The sequence below is a fragment of the Rhinatrema bivittatum genome, chromosome 2, assembly GCF_901001135.1.
Source record: "Rhinatrema bivittatum chromosome 2, aRhiBiv1.1, whole genome shotgun sequence".
NCBI lineage: Eukaryota > Metazoa > Chordata > Amphibia > Gymnophiona > Rhinatrematidae > Rhinatrema > Rhinatrema bivittatum.
In genome coordinates this window covers 500,857,286-500,883,023 of record NC_042616.1, presented here as the reverse complement: position 1 = coordinate 500,883,023, position 25,738 = coordinate 500,857,286, and the positions used below count along the sequence as shown (strand labels likewise).

The following is a 25,738-nucleotide window of genomic DNA, read 5'->3' as shown; positions in this document are numbered from 1 at the left end:
ACATAGTCAGAACTTCATGTAGTGAAGTATTTCATTGGATACTTCTTATTGTCCACTGGACTGACAAATGCTCTAATCTGTAGTGCACTATTGAGGGTACAAACTGGGGATGACCTTTCTGCTGAAAGTGATCCTGGAGGGCCCTTTTATAGTTTTGTGCTGACACCTGTAGCAAATGCCTAAAACCCAAGTTCTCCACTACCTGCAGGGGATGATAATCTCACCAATAGCCCTAGTCACCACTTTGGATGCTGCCTGTCTCTTTCCCTGAACACCACCCCATTTATACCATTGTGGGCTGTCATTTCCTAAGTATAGCTGGGGACTGCTGCTGCTGGCCTGCCACCTGATTTGCAGAACGGGTCCTCTGACTACTGCTATTACCACCCCCAGCTGCAAATTGAAGGGGATGCTGCTTCTTCACATGATGCTCCATCCCAGAATTACTTAAATGGGCCACTTGTTTCCCTCACCTGATGTCTTTCATGCAATAGTTACGAGGGTTGCCAACTGCCTCCAGATTTTCCGGACAGGTTGATCCAGTCCTGATTTTACCCCACTGCATGCAGGGATTTTGTAGTCTTACTTTTCTTAAGGAGAAATCAGAACTGCAAGTCCCTGCATGTGATGGGGTAAAACCAGGACTGGATCAACCTGTCCTGAAAATCTGGAGCCAGCACCCCTAGTTACAACAAGCAAAGTATGGGACCTCCTTCATTTGAAAATGCCTCCAGGTCACAGATTTCTTTCATGATCCCTTGCCTCTGTCTGTATCCTTGGGGGTGGATGATGCTACACTGAAGTGGCGGTGGAGACAGATGGACCTTGAGAAACTGTGGCAGAGCATTCCCTCATCCTCTGCTCCTGCACTGTCGTCGTGGCCTGCTCTCTCTCACCAATATCAGCTCCTGCCCCTCGCTCCTTCATCACTGAATTGGAGGCTAACACACTAATTATTCCTCCTAATACAGGGGCTTCAGCTAATGCCTTTACCATCTCTGCTTCAGGATATCCTTTCAAGGGAGATTCTTCTACCTCTGCTTCAGAGGAGGAAGAGGACAAAACTGTTTTTACAGCCTGTGTTGCACCTAAGCATTACTAGTGCTTTAGGATTTTTCACTTGCACTTCTACTTCCAAATACACTGATGGTTGTACTCTGCGGCTGTACCAGTGCCTGCTCTTTCCCTATCCTCTGACACAATAGTGTCCGGCTGAGACACAGCTGGTGCTGGTGTATCCTCTCCAAATTTCAATTTTTTATGGCTTCACATATCTACCTCTCTTGATGATGTTTTGGGTTTGAAACAACCCTCTATTTTGGTTGGGAGATTCACTGTTGTTGCCTTGTAAAAAAAAATAAAATAAAATAAAAAATCCACTACTAACTGCGGGCTTGCCACAGCCTCTAGTACCTTTGCCTGACATGATGGGATTTTATCAGGTGCAGGACCTGCTTACTGGGATTTAAATGATGGACAAAAGATGTCTGAATCTTTATTATTTTCAATGAAGTACATATGTGTATGACACTGATTAAAGTGATCACTCTGTGCGTAGAGTTGAGCAACACACAGCGAAAATGCACTTTTTGCTCTTCAGACTAGTGCACTGCACACACACACAAAGCACAGAGAGGTCCATTTTCAGCCACTGTGTGGCTTGGCTAGTTAGCCAGATAAACATATCTAGCTAACTAGCAGGGTATATTCAGTGGTGTGGCCTCACCACTAATTATACCAGGCTCTCTTAAAGTTAGCCAGTTATGTCTAACTGGCTAACCTGGGACAGCCCTACGGGCTGACCAGAGTTAGCTGCATTGGTTAAGTGGCTAAGTCTGAATATTGGAGTTAGCCACATAACTTATGTGGGTAACTCTGGGCAGCCATGAAACACCTCCTGCCCACCCCAGAACTCCCCCATCTTATCTAGCTAAATTCTAGCCGGGTAATTAGCTGTACACTAGTAAACTAAATGCAGCATCAAAAGTAATCCACAAAGTGGCTGGCTGTGCTGGTGACTGGCACAGACTGCTTTCTTTGTGGATGCACTCACTCTGGTATACACAGGCCCAGACACAGAGTTCAAAAAAAGCCTCTCCATCTTGGGCACTGGGGCACAGCTAGCTACTTCTAGTGCTGACACTACTACTGGACTGGTTCACAGAAACAGGTTTAAAATTAGATTAAATCACTGCAGCCAGCCACTGCCTTTGCCTTTCCCCAGAAGGGGGCTGGAAAACATAAACCTTCCTCTTGGTCAATGGTAGCGTGATGTTAAATAAAAATGAAAAACCTGTGCTAATGAACAAGCTTGACAGCAGCCAAAAGGATTAGAAAAGAATGAAATGTTTCTAATGTTGAACAAGAGCACATTGTTGATTCAGAACACTGAGTGTAACCCACACAGCTCAATTCAACTGCTAAGTAAGTGTCTCTTTTGGAAGAAAAATTCAAATGCAGGTTGAAACAGTCTGCAGATACTATAAGAAGAATATACAGTGCAGTAATTCATTGATTTAGAAAAATGCTTCACTCTGATATGTTCCCTTACTTTGTCAGTCTGATTTCCTTGACAACAGATCCCAGTTATTTTCTTCCCTCACAGGAGTCATAGGCATTAGGGCTGGTTGCTATGGAGACTCCCACATGACCTGTGCTCAGACAGCACTCATCCTGTGCTCAGACAGCGAGACTTTATTCTTTAAATGCAGTGAATGCTTTTCTATGGGAAAACAAAATCAAATGATACTAAAGGCATATGTTTCATTGTGGGACGTGCTCATTCATTTTTGGGGCCAACAAATCAAACAAAAGGGGCATATTCATTGTAGATTGGGCATTTGTTTTAAATGAATGCACAACTCTACCAATTATTCTGTTCAGTCTACTCAGTTATCCCTGTCCCCTCTGCTAAGGGTTTATCCTAGCTGCCAGTCATAGATGTCTGTGCACTCATAGGATATCATTCCTTATTCAAATCAATCTTATTGTTTTCCTTTTTTGATCTCCTACTATGCCGGGTAGATGAGCATGAAAATTCCCTAACTTATTTCCTGCTCTCCAACCATGTATTGCCACCAAGCTTTATAGTAATCTAAACAGCAACCAAACATTGTTAGGCTGTTACTTGAACATCCAGCCTCCATTAATCTTCTGCCACTGATCCAGTTGGTTTCTAAGGAGTTGCTTTATAAAAATAGCTAGTAGTTGTAGTCTGCTGGTACCAGCCCTCCTACCCCATGAACTACAGTGTTGCTAGGTCATGATGTATTTATCTGTTCCTTGCTTTCACCTAATCAATTTCATGAACAGCATTCAGCCTTCATCAACCTGCAACAATCCAGTCTGTTTTTGGGAAGTGGTAACCTGTTAGTTATCAACCTGGCACCCGATGTCTTGTTGTTTCACTAGGTTGTGGGGTTTTGGGGGGTTTTTTTAATCCACTTCTTGCTTTCTCCTTATATCCTTGCTAGACAGTGTCCTGCCAACACCATCCTGTTGACATCAACCTAATTGGTTTCTGGGGAGTCATAGTCTGTTGGTTCTAAGATGGCCTGCAGTATTGCTATTTTGTGATTCCTTTGTCCACCTTTTGTTTCCTTCTTATTACCTCTACACTTGCCTTTACTCTTAAGGCTTTGAAGGATGGGTTATTTGCAATATTGCAGCCTCTCAAGCCTATCATGCAGATCTGTCCCAAGGGTGTTCCACTTCTAAGACAGTATTGGTTTCTAATACCTCTAGTGGTAGGTTATTCCAGGCATTTACCATCCGATAAGTAAAGAAGTATTTCTCATTTCTCCTGAAACGTCCACCTTCCCACTTCATATCTTGACCCCATGACCTTAAAATGCCTTTTCTATGGGAAAAAACACCTCCCTTCCTGTGATTTATTGAAGACTGCTAAATATTTGAATGCTATTCCTGGCCCAGGTCTTCTGCTCCCTGGGTGAGCCAGATCTAGGGATGCTGAAGAAGCAGTGTTCATAATCCCTGGGGTGAAGGAAGTCATACACACTGTGTAATGGCGATGCTAGTTGTAATGACTAGATTAAAGTAAAATAGGAGAACAATCCCCAGGTAATTGTGAATGAAGGCTCAGGATGCCAGACTACTGCCCTGGTTCCAATTGAGCTAGAAATCCAAAAAAGCAGAAAGAAAATGCAGGGTAAAAATATATATTTGAATGTTTATATAATTTCCCCCTTTTTACTTTCTTTTCTCCAGAGAGTATATTTTGCGTGTCTAAAACCTTTCTTTGAATGGTATATGTTTCACGTCTTGTATAATTTTTGTAGCCCTTTTATAACCCGGGTCCAGCCTCTTAATTTCCTTTTGAAGGCATGGCCTCTAAAAAAATGAACAGACTACTGCAGCTGGGGTTTCCTGAGTGAATTTTACAAGAGCAAAATTATCTCCTTTTTCCTATGATATATCTACTTATGCAACTGAGCATACTTGTTAAATTTCCCGGGGGGGGGGGGGGTCATGCTCTGCCATGTTAATGTCTTTATTAGATACTCTAGCTGGATGACTTTTCTGTATTTTTTGAATGTTATGATATGCTTGTATACTGTCTCCCTCAAACAGACGTTTGATCCAGTGTGGTTCAGAGCAAAATGATACAGTAATAATACATTATCAAACTAATGTAACAATACAGCAAGCAAATACAAGAATAAATCAAGTTCAGTACAATTCATATATAGTATCAAAACAAAAATGCAATAAAATGCATTGCACCATAGGAGTAGTAAATACATCGCAGCAATAACCTACAACAATAACAATATACTGCTGCGTTGTAGACATCTGTAAGAGGAATAATGAATGCTAATCTCTGTGCTCTTACCATTTCTACCTCTTTAAAGAACCATATTGATCTCTTTCTCCTTTTCACAATGATTTGTTACCTTCTCCATGCTTCCCTTGATTGCTGACCAAAGTTTCTCTGTATCTTTCAGCTTTTGATTTTCCAATAGGGAATCCTCAATACTAAGGCTCCTCTTTTTTGAAGTCAGCCATCCTGAAGTCAAAGACCCTGATCTTAGTAAGTTTCAGTTCAGATTGGCGTGTAACACAGAACCACATAGTACAATGATCACTAGACTCTAGTATTTTCTCTTATCCTAAGGTTAATGACACTCTTGCCATTTGTCAGTACTAGGTCCAGCATGGCCTTCCCTTGAGTGAGCTCTTCAACTAATTGCCTGAGAAATGTCCCTTATAAGGCATACAAAACTTCTCCACTCCTATCTCTAATGTTGTAGCTGATAAGCTCCAGTACATGTCATATAAACTAGCAGGACCTCCCCTTTCTATGCCATTCTGCTGATGCATCTTAGGATGTCCAAGTCCACCTCCTTCTCCTCCTCCTGTGCTGGAGGTCTGTATAATACTCCCATGTACACCTAATGTCTTAGATTTTTCAGGCCAACCAACAGCAGTTCAGCTTCTCTCTGTTCTCCCTTTATTTCAGTGGCTACTATTGTTGTGTTTTAATATAGGTGAAAATGTACTAAAACTGTGCTAAAAATAATAGTGCAAGCATTAATCATTAATTTACTACTGTTATAGTAAACTAATGATATACAATATAAAGGTGGATATTCAAATGGAAAATAGCCAGAGTATGTAGTACTTATCCGGCTATCTCGTTAGCTGGCTAACATGTGGGCGGATAATGAGCAGATTGGGGTGGTGCAACTTAGCAGGATAAGTTATCCAGTTAAGTAGCAATATTCAGTCTTAGCCAGATAACTTATCCAGCTAAATTAGACCTGCTCAATAGCTGGTCTAAACTTAAACAGTTAAGACTTATCCATCTAAACAGCGCCAAATACGGGGATGTTCAGCAGCATAGCAGTGCTGCTGAATGTCCTATTTAAGTTAGCCGGATATGTCTATCTAGCTATCTTAAGTAAACAGATAGGATCTGAATATTGACCCCATAATGCATCAGTGCTTTCAAAACTACACTATGAAAAGCCCAAGCTATTTTTATACCAAAACACCAATTTTGACTCAATTACATTGGTTGCTGGTTGCTGTGCTCCACCATATAGGTCTAGCACAATGGTTATAATACCTGTCCTGGGGAACCTCAGTCTGTCAGGTTTTCAGGATATTCACATTTAATTTTGTATGAGAGAGATTTGCATGCACTTCCTTCACTGCATGAAAATTTATTTCATGAATATTCATTGTGGCTATCCTGAAAACCTACCTGACTGGGAGTCCCCTAATTTATATTTGATAACTAATGGTCTAGCATATTTGACTGAGCTCCTGGTACAGTATTCACCAGCATGAGTCCTTCCTACATCTCAGGAGGCTTTGCTCGCTATTCCTTTGCTCAAGCAAAAGGTAGAAAGCAGAGTAGGGCTCAATGGTCTATTTTCTCAGTGGAGAAAAGAATAGTGGAATGCCCTAGGGATTTGTACTTAGGCTGCTGCATTTTAACATATTTATAAATGACTTAGAGATGGGAACAATGAATGAGGTGATCCAATTTGTTGATGATAGTAAATGATTCAAAGTTGTTAAATCATAAGAGGTTTGTGAGAAATTGCAAGAGGACCTTGCAAGACTGGGAGATTGAACATCCAATTAGCAGATGACATTTAATGTGGTCAAGTGCAAAGTGATGCAAGTAGGGAAGAGCAACCCAAATTATAGCAATGCAAGGTTCCACATTGGGAGTTAACACCCAGGAAATGGGTCTAGATGTCATCATGGATAAAATGTTGAAATCTTTCTCTTGGTGTGCAGTGGCAGCAGCCAAGAAAGCAAACAGAACGTTAGGAATTATTAGGAAAGGAATGGAGAAAAAAAACCAGAGAATATCATTTACGCTTCAGTATTGCTCCATGGTGCAACCGTACCTTGAATATTGTGTGCAGTTCTGGTCAACTCATCTCAAAAAAGATATAGCAGACTTAAAAAAGTACAGAGAAGGGCAACCAAAATAATAAAAGGGATGGAATGATTCCCCTACGGGGAAAGCCTAAAGAGGTTAGGGTTCTTAAGCTTGGAGAAGAGACAGCTAAGGGGAGATATGATAGAGGTCTATAAAATCATGAGTGGAATGGAACAAATAAACGTGAATTGGTTGTTTACTTTTTCAAAAAGTACAAAGACTAGGTGATATTTAAGACAAATGGGAGAAAATATTTTTTTTACTCAGCGCATAATTAAAATCTGGAATTCATTGCCAGAGAATGTGGTAAAAGCTGTTAGCGTAGCTGGATTTCAAAAAGGTTTAAATTCCTGGAAGATAAGTCCATAAACCATTATTAAGGTGGACTTGGGGAAATCCCCTGCCTTTTCCTGGGATAAACAGCTTGGAATCTATTGACCTTTTGGGATCCTGCAAGGTACTTGTGACCTGCATTGGCCACTGTTAGTGTTGTGCCCGTTGGTCACAGACGACTGCGACCTTTGCTGCTCACTCTTTTCCCTGCTTCAGCAATTCTCAAGGCCATGGTGGCCTCAGCCTGCAAACACCGCCTCCCTCGGCGTCCCTGGGACAGCGTGGGCCATCCCGTCTGCCATCTTGAGTCAGGAATTACTTAGGGCACGCGCATGCACCAGGCCCTCTCTTATCCACATCATGGCGGGATCCTCGGTGGCGTAACCTCCGTATGACTTCACCCACCAGAAGTATTAACCCAGCTAAACCATGCTTCCTACGAGTTAGCAAGGACTTCCTTCCTGCAATTCCACTCCATTCGGAGATGCTTCGCTTCACTACTTGAACTGCTTGCTGAACTTAGAACACCTTAGGTACCCACTCCTCAGGGGCCTTGTAACGTTCTGGCTATCCGCTCCTCGAAGGGCCTTCCTGCCTGCCAGTTCAGCCTTGTGAGTACTATCGTCGCTTCCACCATCTTGCTGACAGAACCACCGGTGTGCCTCGGGCCACTACCGTGCTCATCCCAGCTACCTTTCTTGGCTCCGGAGTAAGAACCATCATCTACTGTGCTCTGCTGACCTTCTGCACCTCTCTGATCAACAACTCGCTGATCCTCTGCATACCCTGCACTGAGGGCCTCTACTGGATCTATTCTAAAGGATATCATCTCGAGAGGATTTCCCTGGCATACCCTGCTCTGCAGACCACTACCAGGGACATCTGCATTGAGCAGCTTTTCTACTCTGGACTGTCTTCTCTCCATACTGTGGGTATCATCCACGATTCCAGTACAATAAAGTCTCTCACAGTTGTGTCTGTCTCTGCTGGGGCCACCCTGTGGGTGGAGTCAGCTCTCACTTCGATCCAGAGTCCACAACCACACCAGATTACAATAGTTAGAAACAGGATACTAGTCTTGCTGGACCTTTTGGTCTGATCCAGTATGGCAAATTTTATGTTCTTACGTTCAATTCAGCAAAATTAGATTTTACTAGGCAGACTGGGGCAGATTTTAAAACATACGCGCGGGCGTACATTTGTGCGCGCAACCCAGCATGCACAAATGTACACCCGATTTTATAACATGCACGCGCAGGGGTCGGTGCGCACAAGGGGTTGCACACTAGTGCAAATTGCACGTGCTGAGCCCTTGGGGAGCCCTGCTGGCTTTCCCCGTTCCCTCCCCCCAGCCCTAAACCCCCCCCCATGCCTTTGTTTTGGAAGTTACGCCTGCTAGAGGCAGGCGTAACTTGCGCGCACCGGCTAACTGCCGGCGCGCAATCCCCCTGTGCCAGAGTCCTCGGCCATGCCTCCCGGACTGCCCCCAGACTGCCTAGCCACACCCCTGTCTGCCCTGCCCCCATCCCGCCCTCTGCCCGCCCATTCAGAAAAGCCCCGGGACATACATGCGTCCCGGGGCTTTATGCGCATCGCCGGGCCTTTTGAAAATAGGCCCAGTGCACGTAACCGTTTGAAAATCTGACCCGCTGCTTTTAGCTAATATACAACATCTTTATATAATTTGTTACCATTAAATGTTCATAGATGACACACTACCTCTCTCTTCATAAGAATTTAATAGTGTGGTTTTTCCACTCAAGCATTTCCCTGACTTGCTCTGCTCCTAGTCACAGAATGCATGATTTAAACTTAACTGTCTTATTTCATGGTTAGTTGACAGGGATGAGTGTTGTCAATCTACTGGTGATTTAGTTGGGAGGGTAATTAAGTCCATGGCTACAGATGAATTCATGGTGTGATGGCCAGCTATTGAAGTGGTTGGTAGTGTGGGATGTATGGGTGGTGGTAAGAATATACAGTTTGGAAAGAAGGGTGAAAGAGATGGGAATTAAGGATGATTTTTAATTGTTAACGAGATAGTATGATGGGGAGGATTGTAGGAAAGAAAGTGTGAGCAGGTTGCTGATGATATGTTTGTTTATACTATTATGTGATGTATAAATGAACAAATGAATATTCCTCTCTAAGGCAATATCAAGCCTAGTACCAGCTACCATATATGAATGCAGTTGTAAATGAAAAGATGAACAATTTATAAATGTTAAAAAAAAAAAAAAAAAAAATTCATACTCGTGGGTTAGGTCCTAATGCACCTTAAAATGCAAATGTAATCTTTTGCTTGTGCCCAAATTTAATAATTGGTTCCTTTTTTATTTAAACACTCCAAGGCCCTAGGCCCACAGGGAGAACAGTCTCTCATCTTTCTCTCACAAAAGTACTCATGTTTGGGATGTCCTAGCTTTACGGTTACCTCTAACTCTTAAAAAAAACAAACAAACCCAAACTAATTGGATAGACTGGTGATGTGTTCCAACATAAATTTACTGCAATCAAAAATAACTTCAAACTGATCAGCAACAATTCTTCAGCTGATCTTTGCAAACTCCAAATATGTGTTTCCAGACCTGCACAGCTGATTCTAGGGTCCCTTAAGGGGGCAGGCAGTAGGGAAAAGACCCAACACTCCCAGTGATAGTTGGGCCCCTAGTGGAGACTGGCAAATCCTGTCTCTTTTCTGGTGTTAGAAAATACCAAACAATTACAGCAATAAATTAAAGTCCTTGTTCCTCCTAATGGGCAGGAATTATGGCACAACAATTCCTCCCAAAATAGGAACCAAATCTTAAAAATGAGACTCTATTTCCCTGATGGCAAGAACACTGCTGTCTCTCCTTGTATCGCAGGAAGGAAAATGCAGATCTTTTCCCTGACTTCCTCCGGGCAGGGGAATAATCCTCCAAGGGGCAGCATCAGGATACACAAAAAATAAACAAAGACTCTTTTCCAAAAATAGACTCTCCAAAACTTCTCCAAGTCCCGAAACACTCTCTGCCAGACCAGTTTGATCCTGGGCAAGGAAAACCTGCCTCTCTCTCTCCTATGGGGACTAACATGGGAGCCACTCCAACACTCTCCCTCTTCCAGCAGACTCTAACCAAAACTGGCACACACTTGTAAGGGATATTTTGCCAACTCCTCTCTCTCCTACCTCAAACTGGAGATAAAATTAAATAGTGGGGACCTATAGGGTCCCTACATTAAGCTTTCAGGGCAGGCACTTGTTGCACCTGTCTGTAGTATCTTCTAAAAGGACCTGGTATGGAGCACTATATAAATGCCAAAATAAAATTAATATTTAGCTTCTGGACAAGACTGCACCAGTATCAGCTGCTTCTTCCAGTTCTTACGTATTTCCTACAGTTTAGCACTGAACGGGGGCGTTAGAGAATCCTTTGCACCGGCACTATACTTTGATACATTACTCTCCAATTGTATTGTGGGTGAATTAAGTGCTATGTTTTCATGATACTTATTTCAATGGTTGGCATGTGTATGGATGTGATGTGTGCATCAGCAAAGTGAGGGACAGATGCACACCCCCCTCCCCCAATTAACTGCTGGGGTTGTCTCTCTTTCTTCTCTTGGTGCATCAGGAGCTGAAACAGTTTGATGGCTTCCAGGAGTGGACAGATGGCTACGTGCGCTTCATTTACAGCTCGGAGGACAAGCATGCGCAGCGCCATCTCAGCGGCTGGGCCATGCGGAACACCAACAACCACAACTGCCAGATCCTGAAAAAGTCCTGCTTGGGCGTGGTGGTCTGCAGCCGGAGCTGCTCCCTCCCTGATGGCACCAAGCTGCAGCTGCGGCCTGCCATCTGCGACAAGGCCCGTCAGAAGCAGCAAAGTAAGAAGAATCCGGGATGAGAGGATTCCTCATGGGGGGGGGGGGAACAGTGCACAGTCTCTTTAACTCCAACACCCGCCGCCTGGGAAGACATGATTAAATCCCGACGTGGATGAAACACATTGAAATTTAAAAAGAGATTTTCTTTATCTTGTCTGTGAAACCCTCCAACTCAAATCAGACATTTTTCTCTGTTTTTATGGTGAATCTCTGGGGGACTGGAAGGAATTGTATAGATGAGTAGTTGTAAATGGGCAGACAAGATAGTCCTCCGTATAGTCTTTTTCTGCTGTCTTGTTTCTCTGTTCTATGGGGGCAGGAATGCTTGAGAGCCATAGATAAATGGGGGCATTTTGCAGAACAATTCTCTTGCCATGCTGTCAGTTGTCTCTTATTTGATCAGTTTACTGACTAGTCATAAATTCCATCCTAAGATTTACTTTAGTGTATTTTAGTAGCGGACAATGTTTCTGGCAGCTGAAATTGTTAGCTGGAAGCATTTACAGAGAGCTTTGTAACAGTGAATTATTGGCACATAAGGCCCAATTTATTGAGCTGTTTTTCCCCCCAAAGAAACAGAATGGGAGAAAAGCTTTAGTAATTCAGTTTGCTCTCCTTCCCCCCCCCCCCCCCCCCCCCTTTAAGGATCTTCAGATGCTTGCACTGCTGGTTTTGATATGCTAGCTGGGCGTGCAGTAGAAGAGGTATTCCATACTTCCAAGCACGCTCCTTCCTGAGATCAGATCATTGAGACTCCTTATTACCTCCTTCCCAAGCACCCCCAGTACTGAAAAGATTTCATAGCAGATTCTTCTTAATGGTGTTCACCCTTGCCATTTCTTTTGCAGAGAAGCCGTGCAATAACTGTAATTCAGCACTGGAGCTAATCCCTTGTCGGGGCCACAGTGGCTACCCAGTCACCAATTTTTGGAGACTTGACTGCAAGGCAATTTTCTTCCAGGTAAGTCAAAGCACAAGTGAAGCTTTCAAACCCCAACTGTGTTCCGAACATTTTTTTTTCCAGGGGTGCAGGTAGCAGTGCCCATGTGATTGGAAGAGCCTTTTCACTTCTTATCCAATATCAATTAGAGGTCAAACCAATAATGAGGGTTCATGTATCAGCCTAGCACAGTGCAACTCAGTGCTATTGCAGGTTAGCATTGCACAAGCCTGAATATATAATACCAATGGATGTATTGTGAGGCTTAGCCTATTTAAATGCAATTTCAGCAATAGGTTCAGAGTACTGGGGCCATTAATGAGCCAGTGTAGATTTAGTAATGTCAATAATACGACTGTAGTTTCAATGGTGCTGGCTCACAAATTATTGTCTACTGTTACCTTTGGCGGCTCAGAAGACTGCCCCACGAGTCGCCACACTCACCCCCACCACTGATGGACACTCATAGAGGTTTCCTGTCACGGCAGAATGCCGCCATTGCCACACGCTGCTGACTACCGTTCATGCCACCAGGCTGCAATCTTCCCTTAAGTGGCACATGTGTGTGTACATAATATAGACCCTGCAGCAGGAAACACTGAAAGGTGCCTCCTGATGGTGTCAGCTATTTAAGCAAGGACCCTGAAGCATTACTTTGCTTCGGTAATGGGTCTCCTGCCTTTCAGTACATGTTGTTTGCGTGTACCTGGTTCCTGTTCTCCTGTCTTCCTGATTCCAGCCTTGTTCTCTCCAGCTTTGCCTCATTCAGCCTTGCCTTCCAGCCTTGTCTTCTCCAGCCTTCCTTGTCCAGCCTTGCCTTATACTATCTGCATACTCCGGTGTCCTCTGTGTGCCGTTGTCCACCCTTGACTCTCCAGATCTTGACCTCTTTCTTGGACGTGACCATGATTGCCTGCCATCTAGACCCAGGGCTGGGGCAAGGGGATTGGGCTCCCTAGGCACATTCAGCCTTGCCCCGCCCCAGGTCGCAGCCCCGACTCTAGGGGCGAGGACCACATGCTGCCACTCCCTCACTCCCTCACTCTCCCAAACCCCCGCAAAACTCATAAAATCACCTGGTGGTCCAGCGGGGAGCCCGGGAGCGATCTGCCACTCCTGGGCCATTGGCTGCCAGTAACTAAAATGGCGCTGGTGGCCTCCAGCCCCTACCATGTGACAGGGACTACCAGTGCCATTGGTTGGCCCCTGTCACATGGTAGGAGCTAAAGGCCACCAGCTCCATTTTGGTTAGTGGCAGCCGAGGCCCCGGGAGCGGCAGATCGCTCCCAGGCCCTCTGCTGGACTATCAGTGTGGTATCGGGTGAGTGGCACGACGGGGGGGTGGGGAGCAGAATTTTGAAGGGGCACTTTTTGCCCTTTCAAAATTCTGCCACCTGAAGCGGTGGTGGTGTCCCCTAACTGTCAGCGCCCTAGGCAGAGGCCTAGCTCGCCTAGTGCTTCCGCCAGCCCTGCCTAGACCTGACCTCATGCCTGAATCTGACCACTTTTGCTAGACACCAGCCCTGACCTTGGCCTGTCTCTGACTCCAATGTGCCTTTAGACTAGTTATCTTCACCACCCTAGCGACCCGACTAAGTCCTGCCAGCTGCCAGAACTCAGACTCAACCTGTAGGAGAGATGGTTGGTATAGGTAAAGCTCAATACTGTCCCACTACAGGGCATGTTTGCCAGCTGCAGGCATAGACCTTGTGAGTTTGTCCTCAAGGGGAAAGCAGACATTCACTCAGCAGAGCATGGTTCGGAGGTAGGTTTCTTCGAAGGATACTAATGAAGCATTAGAGTTAGGGCATCCCAACAGAGAGGGGCGGATTTTAAAAGGGTTACGCGCGCCGAGCCAATTTTGCATAGGCCAGGTGACGTGCGTATGTCCCGGTGCTTTGTGAAAGGGGCAGGGCGGGGGCGGGACTGAGGCCTCCGGCACAGCGGCCGTGCTGGGGGATCATGCGCCGGCAGCTGGCCGGTGCGCGCAAGTTACACCTGCTATAGGCAGGCGTAATTTACAAAATAAAGGTAAGGGGGGATTTAGGTAGGGCTGGGGGGTGGGTTAGGGAGGGGAAGGTGGGGGGGGGCCGAAGCAAAGTTCCCTCAGAGGCTGCTCCGATTTTGGAGCAGCCTCGGAGGGAACGGGGAAAGCCATCGGGGCTCCCCTAGGGCTTGGCGCGCGCAAGGTGCAAAAGTGTGCACCCCCTTGCGTCTGCCGACCCTGGATTTTATAACATGCACGCGACTGCGTGCGCATGTTATAAAATTGGGCCTACATTTGTGCGCACTGGGTAGCGCGCGCATATGTTTAAAAATACGGCCCAGAGGTGACAAAAATAAGAAAAGTAATCCAAATGCCTATAAATAAAAAACTCACCTGAGCTAAAAGATTCCAATTTATCCCTGTCAATTGAAAAGCAGAATGTTAATACAAACAAAGCACATACTTTGAAATGTTTGTACGCTAATGCCAGAAATCTAAGCAATAAGAGTGTTTAACAGTGAATGATGACATAAACTTAATTGGCATCTCAGAGACATGGTGAAAAGAGGATAACCAATAGGAGTGTGCTATACCAGGGTACAAACTATATTGCAATGACAGAGAGAAGCATCTTAGTGGCAGGGTGGTGCTTTATCTACGGGATGGCATAGAGTCCAACAAGATAAAGATCCTGCATGAGACTAAATGAATCTTTATGGATAGAAATCCCTGTGGTTGATGAAGAGTATAGTGATAGGAGTATACTACCGTCCACCTGGCCAAGTTGGTGAGATGGACAGTGAAATGCTAAGAGAAATTAGGGAAGCTAACCAAATTGGTGGTGTGGTAATAATGGGAGATTTCAATTACCCCAATATTGACTGGGTAAGTGAAACATCAGGACATGGTAGAGAGATAAAGTTCCTAGATGGAATAAATGACAATTTTATGGAGCAATTGGTTCAGGAGCTGAAAAGAGAGGGAGCAATTTTAGATCTAATTCTCAGTGGAGTGCATGATTTGGTGAGAGAGGTAACAGTGGTGGGTGATCATATGATCAAATTTTGAATTAATGACTGGAAGGAGGACAGTAAGTAAATCCTCTGCTCTAGCACTAAACGTTTGAAAGGGAAAGAAAAACAGCAGACAACGATGGTCAGAATCCACAGCCAAGGTTAGAATCCAGGAAGTCAAGCCGAGAGAGGTTGAGACAAGACAACAATATAAGACTGGAGAAAGGCACAGACAGGAACAGGACTGGGCAAGACAAGGACAAGCAAATTAAGAACTCAGGAACAAGGCAGGAGACAAAGGCAGAACTGGAACGCAGGAACACTGGAACATAGAATGAACAGGAATACAGGAATAAGACAACACGCACTGACAAGCAAGGCACATGAGGAGATCTGTTGCTGAGGTAAGGAGCTACTGCAGGGCCTGGACTTTAGTAGGACAGGCAAATGACATCATCAGGAGGCGCTATTCAGGTTCTTCCAACCACTGTGTGTATATTGGGCTAGATTTTATAATTCTACACGCGCACGTACTTTTGTTCGCGCACCAGGCGCGAAAAAAAGTACGCCGGATTTTATAAGATACGCGTGTAGCCGTGCGTATCTTATAAAATCCGGGGTCGGCGCGCGCAAGGGGGTGCACATTTGTGCAACTTGCGCGCGCCGAGCCCTGCGCGTGCTGCCCGTTTCCTCCACCACCCCGAACCTTCCCCTCCCTAACCCACCCCCCCAGCCCTATCTAGTACCCCCCCCCCACCTTTATCTGAAAAGTTACTACTGCCAAGAGGCAGTAGTAACGTACGCGTGCCGGCGCAGCAGGCCCCAACACAGGCAGCTGTGTCGGGGCACTCGTCCACACCCCCCGGACCTCCACCACGCCCCCGACCGCCCCTTTTTGCAAGCCCCGGGACTTACACGCGTCCCGGGGCTTGCGCGCGCCACCAAGCCTACGCAAAATAGGCTGGCACATGCAGGGGGTTTTTAAAAGGGTTACGCGTGTACTTTATGTGCATAACCCTTTTAAAATCTGGACCATTATGTGTGCGCATGCACCTACAGGGAGGCCGGGCACGACAGCATGGTGGCTGGATCTGGCGCCGTTCCTATTGTGTAAGAGCGGGTGAGTGCTGAGAATCCTAACAATTTACAATCAAGTATAATGCAAAGTACAGTTATTTAATTTTTAGGTTGAATCATTATTCCCACTAGAACAGGAAAACTATTTACAGAACAACTGGTTTTACTGATTCCTAGTGCTTCTGTCTTAATAGGGTTACGTTTTAATTGATGTTCTTTTAGCCAAGTGGTGACTGCAGTTGGCATGAGCTTAACAGGGACCAGTCATCTACAGCTGTTTGCAAAAATGTAGGCTCCCCTGGTCAAACTGTATGTTTCAATGAATCTCTATGTGAACAGAAGCTGACACAACCTCGACATTTTTCTGCAATGTTTATGCAAAATTACTATTTGCTGATTTTAATAGATTAAAAATAATAAAGTGAATATGGTATATGCAAAAGTTTGGATACCCTTCCAGTTAATTCATTAACTTTAAAAAAAAAAAAAAGTTAAGGCCCAAAAGATTGATTGAATTGTTAGGCAAAGACAATTAGATTATTCTGTCTACTTTCAGTAACCATGAGCTTCTCTAAGCAACTATCTGAGCATTTTAAAATGAAGATAATTCTCTTACAAAACAGTGAAGGCTTAAAAAAAAAAGCAGCTCTGTATAATCATGCAGCTAGCAATTTCAGCTGTCAGAAACATTGTTAAGAAATAGAAGTTACATGGAACTGTTGAAGTAAGGGCAAGATCTAGAAAATCAAAAAAAAACTGATAGAACTGCCCCAAAGCTGCTTAGATATAAAAATACAATAATCTACAAGTTGGTGTTGAGATCGTGGACCCTTGAGCCGGCTAGAAGATGGTGATGCTGCAACGAGTGAAGGCCCCTCAATGGAGGTCGTAGCCGGGAGGCGGATCAAACCCAGGAGAACAACCGAATCTTCACCACTGGAAGCCCGAGATCCCCCCGGGAGGAGCCCTTGAGGATCTGAGCCACTTGGACTTAGGTGCAGTCACCTGGGGACAAGTGTCCAAAGAGAGTTCCAGAGGATGTGAGTCGAGCAAGGAGTTGGAAACAGGAGACCCATAGAATCTTCACCACTGGAGACCCGAGATCCCCCGGGAGGAGCCCTTGAGGATCCAAGCCACTTGGACTTAGGTGGGTTCTGCGGAAAGCAGGAGTCCGAAGAGAAGTCCGAGGCAAGGCAGGCAGCGGAGAGGCAAGCCGTGAAGATGGACCAGGGGTCAGGGCAGGCGGAAGCAACAGAGACCGAAGACAAGCCTGAGGTCAAAACGGACAGCGAAGCAGGATTCTAGAGGGTGAGCCAAAGTCAGGAGCCAGGAAGACGACTCGGAAATGACGGAGCTGGAACAGGACAAGCAGGAACGGAAGACAGCAACTAGATACTCCAGGGAGCGAACCTCATTGCAAGGCAAGGAAAAAGGCTGACAGGCAATTTTAAATACCGGCGGGCATCTGATGTCATCTTGGGGGCGGAGCCATCCTTCCCGTGCTGGCCCCTTTAAATCGTCTGCCCTTGTGCGCGCACGTCTAAAGTGGCGGGCCCAAGTGCTCGAAGTTGGCAGCGTTTCCCTTGCACAGGGAACGCCGCGAGAAGGCCATGACCAGGCTAGATGCGTGCTGGGGATACCGGAGAGCAACGCAGCAAGTAGGGGGACCGGCCAAGGAGTCCCGCGGGCCGGATTTTCAACAGTTGGAACTTTCTTCCCTGACTGGGTCACTATATACATGACTATTTCCATGGCATTCCCATTGATTAGATCTGGAATATATTCACAAAACCTATACAGAATTTCTTATCAAATCAGTCAAATTTTTTGTAGCCCTAATTCACAGCAGGAGCAAACAACTTCCCCAGTGATCTCACATTACTGAGGGTCCTTGTCTTTTATTACTTATTTGATGTATTGTTTATGAAATGCTGCACTGGTTCCCTTTTTAATTTTCATTCTGATACTTAACAAAATTATGGGCCAAAATTATAAAATGCCCTACTGGAAGACTTCAGGGCCCTTATGAACCTTGGGTTTTTTCACAAAAAAATAAAGTCATTCCTATTTGAAGAAGCTTTTATTAGATAATTTGTATGTAACAATTGTTCTGGTTCTATTTTATTTTATTCTGTTTTAAATTTTATGATATTGACGTATTTTGCAGATTCATTGTTTGAAATATGTCTGTACTCCGCTTAGCATGATTCATTATAGGCAGATAATAAGTGCTGAAATAAATAAGTAAATACATAAATAATATAAGTCCTGCTTCAGTCTGTATGGTCTAGAGGACTGGAAATTTGTTTTAGATTCCAGTTTGGATCATAATAACAAGATTGTGCAAGTGCTGAGAAAAATGAGGTTTTATCTTTAGTCCCTCTCAATTTATCTGAACATCGGAAAGCATGAATGTCAGAAATCTGTTCTCATGCATTGACACATTTGCTGCAGAAGAAGGCCCTTTCGTAAAGGGAGTTTTTGATGCGCAAGTTACTTTTTTTTTTTTTGTAGTTTAGGGCTTCATTAATGCTATTTCTATAGTCAATGAGTGAAGATGGCATTAGAGTTTCTGTGAGCACGGAGGTGGGAACACCTCGTAGTGAGCGTCATGCTGGGAACACAAGAGCTTTGGAACACCGCATTGTGATATTTAAATGGAGACCAGAGGAAAATCCCCCCTGTGAATATTTGTAGCTGGTTATAAGGTGCAACTTACAACTTGATACAAACTGTCAAAAGTTTGGTGTGTTACCATTTGTTTTCCCTTAACAAGGTTTTTGCCAAAACTGGATATAGAGTTGACTATAGGGATCAACAAAACTGAATTTAGTAGCAATCACATATTTTCCAGAAATTGATGTATAGGAGAAAAATGTGTAGACTAAACAGATGGCATCTCATTAAATAGGAAATAATAGCATGTGATATACCGCAAGATTTCATAGATTATTTTTCATGGAGTAGTCTATTATTCTTGATGATGTCGCTGCACAAGTGAAACAAACATGGCTGATACAAGGGTATTAAGAGCCCTGGGTGAACTTTGGTCTTGCACCCCCTCCCCCTGCTATTAGCAGTAGCTCCAGCACATTAGTCCCTTCTGTGGTGGCATTGGCTGGCACAGCACCTCTGCCCATAATTTCTCTCTCTCTCCCTGCTCAGTATCTCTTCTTGCCTATCTCCCCTCCACTCCATGCCTAGCAATAGCAGCATCACCCTAATCTTTTTGCCCTCTTTCCTCAGTACCAGCATCCTCTCTCTCCACTCCACCCTCACTTGCCAGGCTCCTCTTTCCACCCCCACTCAGCATCTTCTCATTTTCTCTCTCCCACCACGTGCTCAGCACACACTATCATCTCCCCACCTCCTGCACAATCAGCATAGACACGCTCGCCAGCCCTCCACACTTGCCCATCATTCCTTTCTCTCTCTCTATCTCTCTTTCCTCCTTTCTAATGCCAGGTCCTTCTGAATTCTTTGGCTGCCAATGCCCCACATTTCTTCTTCTAATTTGGCCGCTGGCAGCTCGGGGAGTCTTCCATCACTGGCGGGATGGGCTCTAATGATGGATACTTTGTAAATGTTTGCTTACATGCCGCTTTGCTTAATCCTGTTCAAGGCTAAAGGAGTTCATGATCACCCGAGACCAGAGAGTAAATCTGAGACTGAGGCCAGAAGAAGTGCAGTGAAAAGGCAAATGTCTTCATCCCACCTGTCCCAGAAGAAAAGGCTTCTAGAATCTGAGGTAACTCTGTAGTTCATTCTCTTTAAGGAAAACATTAGATTAGAGGCTCTTGAGGGATGTCAGCACATCTGGGTTTTCAGCGTGACCCAGTTGTGCAAATGAGCCTTGCTCTGAGATCAAAAGTAAGCAAATATATCTGAATATTTATGGTGGATAGCCTGAAAACCAGACCTGCCTGTAGCACTCAAGAACTGAAGTTGAGATCCCCTGTCTGAAACCTACAGAGCTGAATTGGCCTCACGCATGAAGGGTCAGCATGCTCTCTAGCTTGTTGAAGCTACAGTATTTAAGAACTGGTTTTAATGCAATTAGAGGTAAATTTTTAAAGGGCCATGCGGGTGTCCATGTGCGCGCGGTTCCCGGTGCACGCGCCAGTTTTATAATATGCATGCGTTGCAATAAAGGAGCGGACTGGGAGGGAACTTCCCTGTCCCCCTAACTAACCTTGTTCCCTGTTCCCCTCTCCTCCCTGACCCCCTAAATCTGACCTACCTACCTACCCTTTTTTTGTTGTTTTTATAGAACTTACCTGCTCTCCTGAGCAGTAGAAAGTTCCACTCGCTGGTCAGCTGCTGGCGCTCACTTCCCCAGGACAGGGTGTGATGGCGCTGTCCTGGCCAGACCCTGGCAACAAATTCCAGAGTCTAATTGTGCGTTGAGTAAAAAAGAACTTTCTCCGATTAGTTTTAAATGTGCCACATGCTAACTTCATGGAGTGTCCCCTAGTCTTTCTACTATCCGAAAGAGTAAATAACCGATTCACATCTACCCGTTCTAGACCTCTCATGATTTTAAACATCTCTATCATATCCCCACTCAGCCGTCTCTTCTCCAGGCTGAAAAGTCCTAACCTCTTTAGTCTTTCCTCATAGGGGAGCTGTTCCATCCCCTTATCATTTTGGTAGCCCTTCTCTGAACCTTCTCCATCGCAATTATATTTTTTTTTAGATGCGGCGACCAGAATTGTACACAGTATTCAAGGTGCGGACTCACCATGGAGCGATACAGAGGCATTATGACATTTTCCGTTTTATTCACCATTCCCTTTCTAATAATTCCCAATATTCTGTTTGCTTTTTTGACTGCCGCAGCACACTGAACCAACGATTTCAATGTGTTATCCACTATGACACCTAGATCTCTTTCTTGGGTTGTAGCACCTAATATGGAACCCAACATTGTGTAATTATAGCATGGGTTATTTTTCCCTATATGCATCACCTTGCACTTATCCATATTAAATTTCATCTGCCATTTGGATGCCCAATTTTCCAGTCTCACAAGGTCTTCCTGCAATTTATCACAATCTGCTTGTGATTTAACTACTCTGAACAATTTTGTGTCATCTGCAAATTTGACTATATCACTCGTCGTATTTCTTTCCAGATCATTTATAAATATATTGAAAAGTAAGGGTCCCAGTACAGATCCCTGAGGCACTCCACTGTCCATTTCCTTCCACTGAGAAAATTGTCCATTTAATCCTACTCTGTTTCCTGTCTTTTAGCCAGTTTGCAATCCACGAAAGGACATCGCCACCTATCCCATGACTTTTTACTTTTCCTAGAAGCCTCTCATGAGGAACTTTGTCAAACGCCGTCTGAAAATCCAAGTATACTATATCTACCGGTTCACCTTTATCCACATGTTTATTAACTCCTTCAAAAAAGTGAAGCAGATTTGTGAGGCAAGACTTGCCCTGGGTAAAGCCATGCTGACTTTGTTCCATTAAACCATGTCTTTCTATATGTTCTGTGATTTTGATGTTTAGAACACTTTCCACTATTTTTCCTGGCACTGAAGTCAGGCTAACCAGTCTGTAGTTTCCCGGATCGCCCCTGGAGCCCTTTTTAAATATTGGGGTTACATTTGCTATCCTCCAGTCTTCAGGTACAATGGACGATTTTAATGATAGGTTACACATTTTTACTAGTAGGTCTGAAATTTCATTTTTTGAGTTCCTTCAGAACTCTGGGGTGTATACCATCTGGTCCAGGTGATTTACTACTCTTCAGTTTGTCAATCAGGCCTACCACATCTTCTAGGTTTACCGTGATTTGATTCAGTCCATCTGAATCATTACCCATGAAAACCTTCTCCATTACGGGTACCTCCCCAACATCCTCTTCAGTAAACACCAAAGAAAAGAAATCATTTAATCTTTCTGTGATGGCCTTATCTTCTCTAAGTACCCCTTTAACCCCTCGATCATCTAACGGTCCAACTGACTCCCTCACAGGCTTTCTGCTTCGGATATATTTAAAAAAGTTTTTACTGTGAGTTTTTGCCTCTACAGCCAACTTCTTTTCAAATTCTCTCTTAGCCTGTCTTATCAATGTCTTACATTTAACTTGCCAACGTTTATGCTTTATCCTATTTTCTTCTGTTGGATCCTTCTTCCAATTTTTGAATGAAGATCTTTTGGTTAAATAGCTTCTTTCACCTCCCTTTTTAACCATGCTGGTAATCGTTTTGCCTTCTTTCCACCTTTCTTAATGTGTGGAATACATCTGGACTGTGCTTCTAGAATGGTATTTTTTAACAATGGCCATGCCTCTTGGACATTTTTTACTTTTGTAGTTGCTCCTTTCAGTTTTTTTCTAACAATTTTTCTCATTTTATCAAAGTTTCCCTTTTGAAAGTTTAGCACAAGAGCCTTGGATTTGCACACTGTTCCTCTTCCAGTCATTAAATCAAATTTGATCATATTATGATCACTATTGCCAAGCGGCCCCACCCCGTTAACTCTCTCACCAAGTCCTGTGCTCCACTGAGAATTAGATCTAAAATTGCTCCCTCTCTGGTTGGTTCCTGAACCAATTGCTCCATAAAGCTATCATTTATTCCATCCATCCTTTGACTTGGGCCAATGATTAAACACGACCTGAATTGGCAAGACCTTAAGCTAAAATATGCTGGTATGCCCGCAGGTGTTATGATGGCTCCATAAATAATAGCACATTAAGATAAATCATAAGAAAATCATAGTTACATGACGTCTTTCTAGTGGTAATTGAAGTCTCCCATTATTACTGCATTACTGCACTACCAATTTCCATAAATTTTAATAAATTTACATAAATTACATTCTGCCTGTGAACTACCTTCTTGTCTCTTAGAGCAATGAAGGCGATCCCCTGCCACTCAGTTGCTCCCCTTTTCTTAGTTCAGCTCCATGGAGCAGGATGATATAGATCCCTACACAGAAATTACAAGCTAGCAGAATTCCTCAGTCAGACATGCATAACATACAGGCATATGCAGAATAAAGAGATCATAAAGTACAAATACAAACATGCAGACAAAATCTACACTGGAAACTGCAACAAGCTGGACTGTGTACACTGCAATTGAAAACCAGAAACATCACCAATTCTCATAATACAACAAGAAATGCAAGAAATAAGAATCAATCATAACAGTAAAACCATACAAATAAACAGAAAAAATATCTCAAAACAACTGATGAATAGCATATCCAATAATCAAAAATGTATATAAAATGTTTTTAAACTTCCCTAAACACCGATAAAGTATTTCAAAACAACTAACATATCAACTAACACACAGTAATTAAAACTAATGATTAAAAAAAAAAGTCCCCTGCTCTCCATACCTGGGAACTTTTGATTTCCAATCACCCTGAGATTGTTGTGGATTATTGGAGATGTGTGTGTATATATGTGTGTGGGGGAGAGGGTGTCACTTCTTTTATACACGCCCATTCACTTTCACACACTCCCTCGCTGTCATTCAAAAACATGCATGCTTCCTTCATGACACACTCATTCACACATGCTCCCTTCCTCACATACTCTCTCTCGCAGATATTCCCTTCCACACACACTCACACATGCACTCAGAGGGTCCAGGGGATGCTTGGCAGGGAAGGAGGAAAATAGAGTGAGCCAGGACTGTCAGAAGGGGTGGGCACTGGGCAACCGCACAGGGTACAATGAACAAAGTCTTAGAGGGAGGAATTGAGGCACTCATCAGGGGGCTGGGTGCCAGCGCTGCATGCCATCACTGTAATGGCATTAGACCTCTTTAGTCCCTATGCAACTACTGACTCAGCTGGCCAGTCATGTCACCCAGGAAGGCACCTCACATGACCTGAGGCACAGGTCAGCCCAGCAACAGGTCTCAGGAAAACAGGGCAGTACTAGGTAGGGAAGTGGGAGACTGGGTTCAGGGTTATAGATACTGAGAAGGGAGGAGGAAATAGAGGGTATGCTGGTTAGGGAGGGAGGGTCACTGCAGTACACTACATTTTTGTTTAACATTAGGTAATTCCAACTTGTTAAGGGGCAAATTAAGACGGTTTCTGTTTTGGTTTTTCCTTTCTTTCCAAAAATGACTGATTACCTAGCTGAATTGTCTGGCTCTGGCTGCCACAGCAGCAGTCAGGGGAAGAGATAGCAGCCAGCCATCCCATTGACAGAGGAGTGCCAGCAGAGGAAGTAGAACAACAACAAAAAAACCCCCCAAATAAAACAGATAAAGCGGGGGAGGGGGGGGGGGGCTGCCAACCTATAGTGATGTGAGGCTAAAGCAGTCAGAGTGAGACTGGAGGGAGGAGAAGTCACAGTCTGCAGTGAGTAGCAGAGAGAGCCACCGGCAGAGCAACTTCACAAACAGAGGTGGGAAGAAAAGGCTGCAGTTCTGATGGGCTGAAGCGGCTGTGGTGGCAGGTGACGAAGGTCCCGGTCTGGCAGGGATAGCGGCAGTGCTGGGGGCAGCATGACTGACTAAGTTGCAGGAAGAAGAGGCAGTGAAAGGTTGTTTTGGATTCAACTCCAACGTGCAGGCACACATTCTGCACACCTTTCCCTCTCACATTCATTCTGTGCCTGCGTCAGCTCAGCAGCCTGCGACGAAGAACAGGCAGCTGATTGGAGGACTGATGGCAGAGTCATGTATACTAGGCTCTGATTGGCTCTGTAACCGGACACTGTACAGTTAGCTTGAAAACCGGACAGTCGGCCACCTTAGGGTTAATAATCTGTGTCTCGTAAATGAGAGCATTCTAAAACCCTGATGCTCATTTCTATTCTGTTCCCATGCATTTGTCTTGATATGTTGTGTTTTGTTTGACTACAGTTTGTAAGTAGCTTAAGATTTATCTTGGAATGTTATTAGTTTTCATATGTATTCGGGTTTTTTTTTTAATGTATGTATAACTTGTTTCTCACTGAGTGCATTGGCTCATGTGGGATATAAATTATTTTAAATGAATAAATAATTTTTCCGAACCTCAGGCTATGACACTATCACTTTAACTTTACCTAAATATACATGGGGCTCATTGATCATATGTGACAGCTATCTCTGTGCCATGGTATTTTGCACTGGAATTGCCGGAAGCCTCATTATCAATCTTAGATGAGAGATTTATCAAGCAGTAAAATATTGAAGCTGCTGCTGCACAGTGCTTATTAGAGATTTTTGCCAGCATGCACTGCATGTGCATGAAAATGAGCATCAATATGTGCTGTACATAGGCCATTTATGATGCAGGATCTTTTAAATTGGAAATGTAAGTGCTGGGAATCTTTCAGCCCGCAGCCTCCACAGCTGCTACTCTCCCCTCACCACAGACCTATTCTTCTCCACAAACCCCCATATCTTCGGACCTTTTCTTCTTGTGGCAGGGGCTGGTCCCAGGTTCAACTGTGTAATGGATTTGTCATTTGGAATTGTGACACCCCCCCCCCCCCCCCCAAGCCAAAAACAGGCAGTGCAAGACCTGGACATCTGCTTGTGATGGCCTCCTTCCCCTTGGTTTGAGCCCTTAGGTGCTGGCGACTGGCTGGACTTAGAAACAGGAAACACAAGGCAAAGTAGAATCCAA

At 44.3% G+C, this 25,738-nt stretch overlaps 1 protein-coding gene across 1 annotated transcript in view; it reads left to right on the top strand.

Moving 5' to 3' along the window:
- Window positions 1-25,738, top strand: part of GCM2 (glial cells missing transcription factor 2) — a 55,743-nt gene that overhangs the window by 25,603 nt on the left and 4,402 nt on the right. Inside the window, exons 2-4 of the mRNA XM_029592679.1 lie at window positions 10,870-11,122; window positions 11,971-12,083; window positions 19,762-19,887. Of these exons, the coding sequence (XP_029448539.1) occupies window positions 10,870-11,122; window positions 11,971-12,083; window positions 19,762-19,887 (492 nt within the window). The remainder of the gene's footprint in view (window positions 1-10,869; window positions 11,123-11,970; window positions 12,084-19,761; window positions 19,888-25,738) is intronic.